We start from the raw sequence: 14,043 nt of genomic DNA, 5'->3' as shown, positions 1-14,043 counted from the left end.
AAATATCCCCACACTATTACACCACACCCAGACAGCCTGAACCTCTTGTACAAGACCGGATCTTTTTTATGTTTAAGCCCAATTCTGATCCTACCAAACGAATGTTGAAGTAGAAATCCAGACGAGACAATGTTTTTCCAGTCTTCTATTGTTCAATCTAGGTGTAAATTGTAGCCTCATTTTCCTGTTTTTAGCTAACAGAGAGGAGCATGCTCTTCGGCTGCTATAGCTTTTCTGCTTCATCGTTCTGTGTGTTTTGCATTGACAAATGCTCTTCTGCATAGCTCGCTTGTAACAAGTGACTGATTGCCTGTCTTCCCATTCCTCTGATGCTCAGCTTCAACTTCAGCAGGTCATCCTGACCACGTTCTCAAGCTTTAAATGCATTGAGTTGCTGCCATGAGTGATTAGAACAGGTGTACTTAATAAAGTGACCGTGAGCATATAGTTTTCATATATATAAAAAATCCAACTGAATCATGTCAATCTTGATGATAGATTCAGGCTTATTTTGAGCCAAGTCATTTATGTTCTTCCAATTAACCCATTTATTTTTCTGCATCTCACAAGGTACAAAGAGTAAGGCAGAGCAAAAGCTGGATTGTCTTATTCAGCCTGGATTTCATGTAAAATGGTTACAGGAAAGCAACTACACTCTGTCATGCAATAATGTCCTGTGTCAGCTCTATACTACCCATCTCTATCTGCATCGCTGCACCTCACTGCACAAAACCCAGCAGCAGCAGGGCCTCTGATGCAACACTCACTACCCAGTAGTTCCCTCAGGACAAAGGTAAATCAGCAGCTCTCTCATGCAGTTGAAACCATGTCCACTGGAGCAAAAATGGAGAGCTGACCCTGAGTCTTTTAGAGATGGCTGTCTGTCATGAAAGCCGCTGAATGTTATTGGCAGCCCTCTCTCAAGTGCATTGTATGCCCTCCCCAGGCCTAACGCTGCAGTAAAGGCTTGTTAATACATTATCTCCCTCTAGTGGCGGATGCAAGACTCTGGTGATGGTCATTGTCATTCTAGGCAGTGCATCCCCATTGATCTTCATTCAAAAAGATAGAACACTGCAGCAGTGGGAGAGTGCAACAGTGGAATAGAATGGACACATTGAGTACATGATCCAGTTTGTATTTAATCCACAGGAGGTTAGACGAAGTAAACACCTCACAAGAAAGAACTTAATAATACGTACATGTCAAAAACATTAGTAGAAATGTGTCCTGTTGATGTTCTTCCACCTGTGTAAAAATGTCAATGATTTGCAATAGAAGAGATCAAACATTAATGCAATGCAGACAAGCCATATTTGTAGTGTTTATCATTTAGAAAAGGGTCAATGGGCAGGAAACTGGAACTTTAAAATATGAATCTACAGAGTAACATAACTGTTACTAAACAGAACATGTAAACTGCACAAAGACTGCAGGCAGCTTATCCCAGGATGCATGAATTAATGTATAAGGTAATGGTGGTGATGAAATTTGGGAATTTATAGTTGTAGTTTACATACATTCATTCATCAATGTTATGGTAATTATGGGCTTTTAATGACCACTTTGAACTGTTCTTTTTCCCGGGTGGGAATATACGGCATCAGATATATACATCCATCATATTAATATTTGGTCTATTAGTAAATTCCATCAACATCCATCAACAAGCTTCTCGCATTTTGTGGTTGGATATTTTACTACTCTACTTGGCAGAATTGGTAGAGTTCATTAAAATTGGTTGGTTTCCTGGCACAGACACCTTTTAAGCATAAATACACAAATATACAATAGGGTTGAGTTCAGGGCTTTGGTAAGTCCATTAGCATGGCTTAGTTTAGCATTAGCTAATGTTAGCCTGCTTTTCAAAACCACTTTTGGTTTGCTTTTGTTCGGGTTGTTCCTGAACATGCTTTTGATTATTGACCCAACAGTGTCCAAGTTTCAGCCATCTTGCTGTTGATTCGAGGTGAAGATGAAGAATTTGGACCGTGGAAATGTGCTGATATACCTGAATTACTTGTACTTACATTTACATGTTTAAAATAATGGATGATCTTGGAATGTTTTTTTGGAAATAGCTTCAAGAGACCTTCACAACTTCTCTAAATCTGCAGTTCTCCTTCTTATAACTTCATTGACTTTCTTGCACTTTCCCATTGTTCCCAGCATTGGTCAGTCGAAAGAGTGACGTCAAACAAATCCTTTGCATGCTGGAAAAGAGAAACTACCCTGCCCTTGTGGTGTTAAAAGGCTCTCGAGACCTTTCAGCACCACTTATTAAAAGTTTAAGTGCACATATAGATTTGGTGTATAGCTGTTAATGTGTACCAAGACACATACATTAATATATCTTAATAAAAGCCATCCAGCAGTATGACTGAACATTAATTTTTTACTTTAATCTAGTTATTAAGTCTTACCCCTGAAAAGATTGAGGGTTTTTTCCTAACTGTCCACATCGCTCTCAGTGATCTCCAGGCGTATACCAAAAGGTCAGTTTATCTTTTGCTGTCTCAGTGGCATCTGCCTTGACAGCTGCTGTTAATAAAAATGTGTCTTTTTCTCCAGGAAGATATCATAGAGCATCGTATCAGATCAGTTACTCGTTGATCTGTTCAAAAATTAGATTGATTAACAACAATTTACTACCTAATAGAAGGAACCTGTATCTCTTTATGTGACACAGTGGTACATTGAATTTGCTTCAAGGTCCGATCTGTTGTTCCATCAGAAATGCTTTTCTGCATATGTTGATTGTAACGGGAACTTATCTGACTTACTGTTGCCTTCCTGTCAGGTCGAAACAGTCTGGCAGTTCTCCTCTGACCTCTGGCATCAACAACGCAGAGACACCCAGAGAACTACCGCTCACTGGCCATGTGATTGGTTGATTATATATTTGTGTTAACCAGCAGGTGAACAGATATAAAAGTCCCCCCTTTCCCTTACCGGATACTCAGGATACTTCTGCAGTCCCTTTTTTTGTTTTATCAAGTTCATTATTGAGTTTTAAAGCTTTTTGCAGGATTGTTCGTAGTAGGAAAATCATCAGATGCTTCAAGTGGGCAAATACTCTTAGTCAGTACTACTTAGCAGCATGAAACTAAGAATTTTCTGTAGCTGTAATCATAAGTGTGAACGGCATGCGCATGAGTGCATACATGAGCGTACAGTACAAGCATAAATCAGCACTGCTGACAGGGGCACTACAAGACATATGAACAAGACTGTTCATATCAGCATAATGTAGAATATTGATGGCCTCCAACTGCCTGTGGACACTTTGGATCTATCTTATATGATGGATGAGCAGTGGTGGTGTGTGTAATTAGAGGAAGCGATTTTAAAGAATTGGCACACATGTGTGCCTTAAAACAGATAGCTGTCCTCCACATTAATTAATCTATCATGGATGTCACGCATTTAGCATGTGACCTCTGTCTGAAGAGGCCGTCTGCAGACTAAAAAAAGGAAAAGAGAAGCAGAGTTTGACTTTTTTGGACATTCCAGGTGTTTATTTCCCTGTCACAGCCTGCGGCCTACTTTGTCCCTTTTCTGCAATTGTCTCCTGTTATGTGTTTCTGTCCCCGACTCACTCTCGGTTTGCATCCCCCACCCATCCCCGCCCTCCCTTAGTGTTGCTGGCTGCAGGGTTTGGCCTCCCTCCCTCTCTCTCTCTCTCGCTGTGCCACGTATGTAACCTAAACTGTGGAACGGCCAAGCAGGGATGGGCCACGAGAAAAGCTTTCCACAAGATCAGCCTGAGCCTCTGAAGTCTCCCTGGACCTTGTTCAGTGAGGAATGAAATGGGGGCTGCACATTCTCATTTTCCTCTCTGTACCGCTTCATTTCAGCCAGTGTTGTCCATTTCGGCAGCTGCCTCAGACTTCAGCATTCCCTTACAGTTTTTACTCCCCTTTTATCTCCTGTTCTCATACGTCTTTTTTTCCCCTTCTATATGCGTCCCTGCATGCTGTGGCTCTTTTTAAACCCCGAGTACACTTTCAATCTGTCTCTCTGTTAGATTTTCACCTCTTCACAGTGTATTGTGTTGCTGTAAAATGCTGTTCTGGTCCCTCTCATATAAACACAGACTCCTCCTTCACTCTTACTTAATGTCATTAACAGGTGGCTGTCCGAAATAGACGCACACACACACACAAACAGCAAGGCTGTCGCAGATACAGAGATGTTTTTTATCATGCTGGCAGGCTTGTCATCATGTGAGCGGACCACCCTGCAGCAACTTTCCTTGCTGATTTAAAATTTGAAACATTTATGGAGCATGAGCTGGATGCTGTTGAGATTAAACGTGAGGTGTAAGCACAGTCTGGGGGCCAAACACCAGACACACACCCACCCACACACACACACAGATGCACATGCATTTAATGGGCAACAGCATTAACCAACCAGACTCCAACCCCCTTCACATCCCCCACCTCTACTCCTTTACACTCACTTTCCATAACTCTTACGTTCCTCTCTCCCACCCCTTTCCTCTCTCTCTCTCTCTCTCTCTCTCTCTCTCTCTCTCTCTCACTCTCTCTCTCTCACACTCACTCTCACATCACTGCTCTCCCCCCTCTATTAAGTTTCATGCTTCTCTTCCTCTCGAGCTGAACAACACACACGACACAGGTCAGATTTATTCTTCTTTTCAATCAAGTGCATTAGCCAGCTGTTGCTTTCTTACGCCCACGTGTCACACAGGTGGCGGTGGCTGTCACCGGTCAAGCAGTAGAGAGAATTTCTAATTTTCACGACAGAAAATGCAGCATGAAGTTATATCCTGTGTTCAGACGCTTTAGAATTTAGGCTACTGCACCAAAGTTTTCGTTGCATTATAGTATATAACTTTGTATACATGCTCTATATACCCTGCTAAGGATAATCCTTCACTTACTGCAAAGTAAGCACTTGTTTGTGTCGCCCACCCTGAGAGCAGCTTGGCTCCTCTGAGCCGTCTGATCACACTGTGGTTAATATGAATGTAATGTGATCAAGGTTTGTAATTCTATGACCACTAATTTGGCTGTCAGCAGCTGCAGTATTGATGTCCTTTATTACAGTTAATGTTGGAGGGTTATTTTAATGCACGGTTGCTATTCCATACCTTTTGTTCACTAGTCACACGTATGTATCTGCCTTTTGTTAGCTATAAAATGATTTTTACCCCAACTGTCACTTAGTGCTTGTTGATAAGCTGATATTATTGTTTATTGACATTGCAGAACCATCTTCTCATGCTCTGTGTAAATGCTGTCTGCTCTTACTGAATTGTTATTATTGTGATTATTGCGGGGCAGACGACACGCAGCACGACTAAATGACAATGAAATGTTTTTTGTTACATGTTTATTATGTTTATTATTATGTCTCCTCACATACTACAAAGTATCAAAGACAAAGGCTTTGCGGTGAGACTTTGCACATGTTGCCTAAATAAAACCTCTGATGCTGTCAGCCCAAAGCTCTGAATTAGGTGATTCGCCAACTGTGCGTGGCCTGCTGGTGCTGCTTTCCTAACTGGCCAGGCCTCTCGCCTCCACTCTGTGACCTGTTGGACCTCACAGCAGAGTTAATTACTATAGCCCCCTCTCTCTGTCAGAGGGTTCAGGATTGAATTATCACCTCTCGTGCAGACCATCGACACCGTTGTGCCCCGTCACTCACTTTGTTTAAATCGCTCCAAAGGTCCCTCGCTCACAGTTGAAAGTCTCTGTAAGCTGGGACCAAACTCGTGCTGAAGCACACATGTGCAAGTGCACAGCCGCTGCTACATATTCCCAGTTTTCCTGGTATAAGTAATGCAGCCTGAGAGGTATTTGTGGCAATCCATTATCCCCTCAGATCAAAGGGGATCTGTGTCTAAGCCAGAGATAGTGTACCTGCTCAGAGAGACGATGGGTTGTCAACTCATCTGGGAAATTGGAAGCTGGGTGGTCCGGTGTGACACTACGGTGTTATCTCTCACCTTGACCTTGCACAAACCTACTCCAGTAGCTCTTCCAGTCGAATTGTTTCTACATCTCCTGCAAAATCTGCCATATGGCTTATCTATTGTTGGCTGAGAGCATTTCATATGGCTTTTAGGGAGGGAATACTGTAGATGCTGATAAAGCTGTTGGAAATTAAATATTACGCTGGTGATGAAAGGATTTTGCTCTGGTGAAGCATATGCTGGCTACTCTTTCATCTTCCTGTTTCATCTCTCTTTTTCAGAAGCCTGGACGGAAAACAGACAGACAGCTCTCCTGGTCCTTGCCTCCATCTATCCCATTTTGTCATTACCTCACTTCATCTGCCCCCCTCTCCACTTCACAGTAGTTCTATTCATATCTCTTATGTCCAGCCCATTTATTTTTACTTGATCTTCTCACTGCTTTTGCTCAATTTTCCCGTCCATCACAGGACAACTGATAGCTCTCTTGCAAACTTTCGCCTTCCGAACCTAAAACATCTCATTATTTGATTCTAATTAAAACACTTTTCATCTATTATCTGCTTCTCTAATCTTCATTTGAGGTGTCCCGTCCCATCCCCTGTACTTCTTCGGTTCTGGCCACTTTAGATCAGTATGTGGTCCAACTTCTTTGTACAACAGGATGAGGAGGGTCGCACAGGGGTGGCAGGACAGAGTGGAGGTTTGGCTGGAATGAAAGGTGGTAGAGGACAGAGGCGGATCCACAAGTTGAGCGACAGCCAGGAGGGAAAGATCAAGCTGGCTTTCTTTGTCTCTATCGTCGGTGTGACCCTCACGGTGCTCGGCATGGGGACAGAGTTTTGGGTGGAGCTGGCCCAACCAAAGAATTTCAGCGGCAACCAGACCTGCCAGCTGGCCCATTACGGCCTTTGGAAGGGCTGCATCCGCACCTTACGGGTGGATGAAATAGACCCAGAGAGGACAAGCTGTGGTCCTGCTGATCTACCTGGAGGTGAGACCTCAGAGTGGTGTGTGTGTGTGTGTCTGTGTGAATTTGTGTAAATCTGTTTGATCTGCACAAGATGAGCTGGTGAGTTTCTGCAGGGACTATTTTGTGTTTAACTCCCTGTCTGCTTTCCTTGCAAGTCTGAATTGAAGCTGCCACCATGTTACAGTATGTGTATCGGTATCAAAGTGGATTAACAGCAAGGGGTCAGAGACTGTTTGTGGAAAGAAGTTGCTGACATCACCCTTAATCACTGTAGGTTTTCTGTGCCATGACAAATGTTGTAAAATAAGAGTGAGCTGTCATAGCTGACATAATGTATGCCCCCTGGGAATACATTTGTAGGTCTTTGTATCTGAACTCATAAGAGGCTGAAAAAAGCTCTGTTGCCACTTTGTTTAAAAAAGTCATTTGCATCCAACGCGAACAGTCTTCATTTTTCTGAGCAACATTTTTCTGAGTTTTGATATAGATTTAAAAATAAATGTATTCCTTGTGTGTATGTACACTTGTGTGGATTTGCAAAGGAATAATGAGAGTTGGGTATCTGAAGCCGCTTGTGTAGATACAGTATGTATCTAGGTCATCCTACAGATAATGTGCAAATTGAATCATTAAAAAGTATAAAGCGTGAAAATGCATTCAAGTGCATAAACACAGTGGTGCTTTATCAGTTTGGATCCTGCTGGACCAACACACAGCAGCATGCAGATACAATATACAGCATATTTGTTGGCAGTCATAACATGATCTGTGTAACAGGGCATTATTAATATTAAGATTTTCTCCTGACTAAGCATCGAATCATCTCCTGTTTTACCAAGAGTGCAGACAGGTGATAAAGGGGCAAACCAGAGGTTTATTGTGCTGACGGACATTCATGTTTAGAGTAGTGACAGGTTCTTTCTAAAAGCACTTTATTCAACTTGACCATGGTTATGTTCTCCGGAGTGCGCCGATTATCTGCACAATGACCTATTTCTGTCTGAAAAGTGAGTCTGGAGATGGAAAGAGGCAGGTACTGGAGGAGAAAGACTTGCTCCTGGAATCACACATGTCTCGTGGATTCTGCCAGGACCCAGCAGCGGTCTGAAGAAATCACAAAGTCTCTTTAAATTTCAGAGACACAACTTAATGATCCAGTTTTCAAGGATTATTTATCTATCCTTTGCTAATTTATCTTTTGTGCCTTTTTGACTGCTTCGAGCTGGCAGATATGATTCCAAGATGCTCTGTTGGTGTTTGAGAGAAGCCAGTATGCTTCTGACAATCTTCATCACACGTCCCAACACTGTTGGCCCACGCCGCCTGTCACAGATGGCCGTGGGCTCATCATGTTTGCAGGAAAACAAATGTTTTTGCCATCTATGGTTCCCCATTTCACATCCCTGTTTACATGCCTCTGGCTCCCGTCCCGCTCAAAGTGCGGCCTGACGATGCCGTGTCTGTCATCCCGACACCAGCTATCCATCTTCGCTGCCTGCTGGAGAGAAACATGGCGGCTCAATAATTACAGTCTCAGCGGGGGTAGTGGGAGCAAAACCAGTTGACTGTGATAGCATAATGTGTTACAAAATCAGTATGGTTGACAAATGGACGGTCTGCTTCATTAAAAAATGTTTGCAAATGCCCTCAGCCACAGCTATATTTGTGTGGTGAGGAAGGATGTCAGAATATGTGTGTGTGTGTGTGTGTGTGTGTGTGTGTGTGTGTGTGTGTGTGTGTGTGTGTGTGTGCACATGCACGTGGTCATCTTGGAGCACATAATTCTCAGTGGGTGAAAGTCATCACTATGCACTTGTGAAGCCAAACGGAATCTGACTACTTCACAGTTTTTGTCTAAATATAGAGAAGGGGAAACGAGGGGGGACAGGCAGGGACCGAGTGAGAGTGTATAACTAATGCAGTATTAACTAACCCCCCTGTGTTTCCCCCCCCTCTTGACATCTCCTGCTCGCTCGTCTCACCTCCTTCTCCATCTGCGGCTACCCTCTCTCTTTCCCTTCACTCACCACCCTTCCATCTGCCAGCAACTCACTCCTCCTTTTCACCGCTCTCATCCTCTGAGCCTGTATCCATATTTCTCGCATCTTCCTCCTTCTTTTTCACCCGGCACATCCTCTTCCCGTCTTCTGTAGCCATGTCCCTTCATTAGCCTCCATCTGCCCCTTCTCTCTGTCTACCACTATTTCTCCCCTCTGCCATCCACCCTTAGTGTTTTGCTGTCTCTCACCCTCTTTGGCGGCACCATATGTGCAGTGCTGGAGTGTGCGTATGTGTGTGTGTTTGTGTGCGAAGAGGTGTGTGTCTCTGGGTATTCCAGCTAATGCTCGATATAAATAGGAATGATGCCTGGAAGGACAGAGTGCATGGATGCATAGTAGGCACATCAGAGAAGACAAGAAGTCGTCCATAGGAGAGTGAGTGTGTAAGTGCGTGTGCGAGCGCGAGCGCGTGGGTGCACGTGTGTTTCTTTGTCTGATCTCTTCTTTATGCCCACAGAATCCAACTGTACTTACTTCAAATTCTTCACCTCTGGGGAGAATGCAGTCATATTCAAGAAGACAACTAAGAAGAGTGAGATGTTACACCTTCCCCTGGACATACACATTAGCAGTTACACCAGCAGCTTCTTCTTTCAATAAAGATGCTCACTGCGGTGCTCACAGGACCGTACTGGTGGTTTTTGCATGTTTTAGACCATTAACTTCCACTGCCACCCCTTTTCCAAAGCAAGCCATAAGCTATCAGACTGATTAATGTGTTTGCTGTGCTGCCCAGGGAGCCACTGGTTTCAGTGTAGTTTGGAGATAAGCTGGATGAGAATTAATAGGCTACTTACATCACAGCAAACATCAGTCATTTTTATCTTTTGGTCGTAAGTTGTGAGCAGAGGCTGTTTTGAAAATTTGCTTGCTGATATGGTTAAAGAGAAGGCGGCATTTGACATATGAGCTGTGGGAAAGATTTGCTGTCAGTGGCTGCACAGTAGACTTGACATAATCACACCAACAGATATGCACAGTCCTGTGAAAAATAAGTAAGGGTATACCACTTCTCAATCATAAGTCATTAGCCAATGAGCATATCCCATCTAACCCTTTCTGACTTTAACAGTGACCTTAATTTACAAAATGTACTTAGTTTTTACTCAATATGACCCGAAACTAGTGAGTGAGCCCATAAACGTTTCAGTAATTTTTTTACAGAGGTCAAATAGGAAAGGAAGCTGATGGTCATTTACCCATAGGCACAACCACAAATCTTCTTGCATCCAGAAGAGTCGAGTCGCCCCCTGCTGGTTATTACAGAAAAGTACATTTTAGGTTCTGAGCTACCAGGAAGCTAGCATATCTATTTTGTACTGCGTTTACGGTTTATGCTAACTTTGTGGCAATTTTTCAAAGCATAGATTCCTAAAGTGTTGACCGGGGTGGGCTACGAAAGTACTGCAACTGGGCTACAGTAATAACAGAAATTCTGTTGAAATTACTCACAAGTATGTAGAGTTACATATTTATATGATTTTATTTATTTGTTTAAAAAGAGAATAAAAATGATAATAAGAGGTGGCTAGTCTGTGATGTTACTCGTTACTCTGACGGAAGGAATTGACCAACTATGACCATTCCTGTTATCTGCAATGCTTTTATTAATGAAATAATATCTACGTGTTGGAGAATCAAAAAAACAAAACAAAAACAGCACAATTGGCACAGGCTATTTTTTGGGGTCGCACCTGTTCAGGTTTGGAATGCCAGGAAAATCTGTTTTAAGCAGAGCCAGTACAGGAAGGAGCACAGATGACATCATTTTTGTTCTTTAACAAAAATCCAGATTTAACCAAAATCCCAGAGGAATCAAACATGTGTGAGGTGGTGTAACATAACTAGTTTCCAGACCTCACAATAATTCCTCCATCTTTTGTGCTGCAGATTTCTTTCTGCATGCACTTCTGAACATCTGCGCTTTATATTTTGTTATTTCTCGCTGCTCTCCCTCACAGGTCTGAATCTAGCAGCAGCTGTCTTGGCCCTTTTGAGTCTGACCATGATGGTGATGGGCTCCATATGCATCGCCATGTCGCTCAGCAAAGGAGTGCAATTCTTTCTTAAGCCAGCCTCCTTCTGCTTCATCCTATCAGGTGGGATGTGACTCTTTTTTTAGTCATGCTAGGACAATATTTTCATGAGTATTTTAAGGATTGTAACTGCTGATTGAACTTTTAAATGTTACTGTTACTTTTTTATCTTCTCATGCAGGTGTACTGGTCCTGCTCTCTGTCCTCATATTCCACCAGTCTGTGCTGGCCTTACTGTCCAGTGACCACTCCATACCTTTACACCATGAACTGTCCTGGTCTGTGGCCTGCGTGGGCTCAGCGGGAGGCATTCTTATTTTTGGAGGCGTCCTCTTCATCATTCTCGCTCTTCCTTTCAGCCCATGGCAGAAATGTTTTCCACACAAGAACAGCGACACCTAGCCCTCCGATGCTGCACACAGTATTCACGACGTCTTTGCTTATGAGGAAGGAGAAATTGATTTCTGACAGCTGTGATGTCAAGCTTGCTCTTGGCATTGGTTTTGCCAGAGAAGCCATACTAACTTGGTCTTAAATTTATGAAAGGGAGTCAACAACACATACACAACACAGCATGGCCTGCAGAGGTAGATTTTGCAACGAAGTGCTTTTGTTCATTTTAGCATAAAATCGAATGACTGACGGGGCTACTGCTGACTTTTTTAGTATTTACTCAAACCTGTGTCACAAATAGGTTTGTTAGTCCGCCTGTAGCTGTACAAACATATAAACCCAACCTTTATACTGGGATAAGTCGTGCAGATGCTTTTCTTTTTAATTGCTAAGACTTTTTTTTGAGGTTTGAAAATGTTCATAGTCTGCTTTGTATGAAAGCTCACCTCTCCCTAAAAACACAGTTAAATTAGAATATACAGTGTAGTCCATGCCCTGGAGAAACTCTTCTCATACTAATGTTTTCTGATGTGACTATTGGCAAAATTACAATATTTAGCTGTGCATTTGAAGAATTCATTACATTACACCATAGTTTAAGTTTGATGAGGGCACAGTTAGGTTAGATCATGATACAAGTTAGAACGTTTACATGACCTAGACTGGTATAACAATAATTTAAGATAAGGGGAAAATGTTTTGTTGATCTACACACTCACTCATTTCTCATGCCTACTAATGTCAACTGACTTTCTAATCTCCGCTTGCTGTTCTTGGAAGAATGTGACACAAAATAATGCAATAGCAAAACCAAATTTGGACTTTAATCTGTTCGAATTATAAATAAACAAGTGAAAACTTTGGAATCAGGCTGCTTAATATTGTTATTTTTTATTTCTATTTATATCATGCTTAAATTGACATATATCAACATTAAACAGTAGCAAATGCTTTGTTTTGATAGCGCTAGTAATTATATCATGTACATGTTATATGATTACATGTACATGCAGGAAATTCTGTTAAGCTTTTTAAATCTTAATATTTTATGTATTACTATTTATTTTATTACCTGTGTTTTACACTTGTGTAAATGCTGCTTCAGTGTAGCAGATGAATGTAAGTTGAATGAAACAGATGAAACACTATGTTGATATCAGAGAAGTATGTGGGCATGCGTCCTCTGTATATAAAAGGATTTGTTTTGTGCTTTATGAATGGTCAATGCTTGTGGTGTTGTCTCTAATCACTCTATGTGCAATGCAGTAAATACAATTTATTTTTGTCATAGGATGCTAACGTCTCAAACAGGAAACATTGGTTTACAGTATGTAAACTGTGCTCAGTATATGGCACCACTATTGGTTATTATTAAAACGATTTGACATAAAATAGCTGCCTTCCTTTGTTCTGCTGGCACGACACCATGTCTGCCCTCCAATTTGACATTCACCCATTTTCACCCCTTTGCAGAGTGACTCTTAACCCCTCTGCCAAACACCCCCCTCCCCCAGACTCCACTCCTCTATAATTAGGCCAGAGCTCATCGCAATGCATTTCACTGCAGAGGTTGGGAAACTTAATACTTGAATTTTAACTATGTACCCCTATCCTCATACCTATGCGGCCTCCCCGTCTCGTTCTGCCACCCCGACCTCACTGCGTCACCGCCAGCATGCCACCCGAGTTTTTTGCTCCATCCAAAAACCGACTGATTATCTCAGAAATAACAAATCTTCACACTCATCTCTCTAGAGACTACTTGACATCCTGGCAGTCACATACATTCCCATGCATGCATGTGTGCATGTAGACTCACATGTTTTTACCTCCCCAGTGGGCAGAAACTGAATCCACATGACACACTATCCGGGTTGTATATATAGCTGTTTAATAGTTCTACTGAGACTGCATGAAAAGTGGTTCGTAGGCACTTGTTACGTGTTTGTAAATGGAGAAATGCTTCCTGGAATTCTTTATGATGGACCTGTAGACTGAATGTGACAAGTAAAAGAGCATGAAATGATGAAGGGCTGTCATTATTGATTGTATATATAAATATATATGTATCTATATGATATATATGATAAACTGTTAATGGTGCTTGTGCAGTAGATTTGTTTGCTTTGGCAGTCCCTCACCTTAAATGTTTCATCACAGTCATCCTTATTGTGACTGCAGCTACGTTGCAGTAAGTATGATAATATGCAGGGAAAGACACTCACTAATCCTCAGGGTGCTGGAGCACTTCTAGGATTCTCAGGCCCCTTGTCAAGGATGTCACTGCTTCCTCCTGTTCTAATGCATCTGGAGTATCATCTCTTGTCAGTAATGGGAGTCTTTGAGCTGCCACTCCTCTGCATCCCTCTGAGGAGAGTAGTGACCGAAGCACACCTTTACAGTATTTTGTAATCGTTCATGCAAAAAACGTGCATGAGGTACCAGATGGCCCTATGAGGCGGAAAAAAGTTATTTGGAGGTAGGGCTCAGTGAATTAACTTTCAGTTGCTCTTCTCATTATCTTCTCTGGCAAGTACCACCCATCTGGCACTATCCATATATTTGCAAATATTAGGAGCCTCAAGACTGACAGGGAAGGTTGAAATCGTTTTAGGATCACAGCAAACAAAACAT

The 14,043-nt window shown here is 42.2% G+C and overlaps 1 protein-coding gene across 1 annotated transcript; it reads left to right on the top strand.

Moving 5' to 3' along the window:
- Positions 1 to 4,567: 4,567 nt before the first annotated feature.
- On the top strand, positions 4,568 to 12,623 carry cacng6b (calcium channel, voltage-dependent, gamma subunit 6b). The gene is made up of 5 exons (XM_085471539.1): positions 4,568 to 4,644; positions 6,229 to 6,941; positions 9,438 to 9,512; positions 10,942 to 11,079; positions 11,198 to 12,623. The coding sequence occupies exons 2-5, from the start codon at positions 6,584 to 6,586 to the stop codon at positions 11,416 to 11,418; spliced, it is 792 nt and encodes a 263-aa protein (XP_085327665.1). The 5' UTR covers positions 4,568 to 4,644; positions 6,229 to 6,583; the 3' UTR covers positions 11,419 to 12,623.
- Positions 12,624 to 14,043: the final 1,420 nt, after the last annotated feature.

This window comes from Copadichromis virginalis, linkage group LG11 (genome assembly GCF_057382275.1).
Source record: "Copadichromis virginalis isolate Kocher_CV1m ecotype Utaka linkage group LG11, C_Virginalis_male_GT1.1, whole genome shotgun sequence".
Taxonomy (NCBI): domain Eukaryota; kingdom Metazoa; phylum Chordata; class Actinopteri; order Cichliformes; family Cichlidae; genus Copadichromis; species Copadichromis virginalis.
This window is presented reverse-complemented; position numbering and strand designations above follow the sequence as displayed.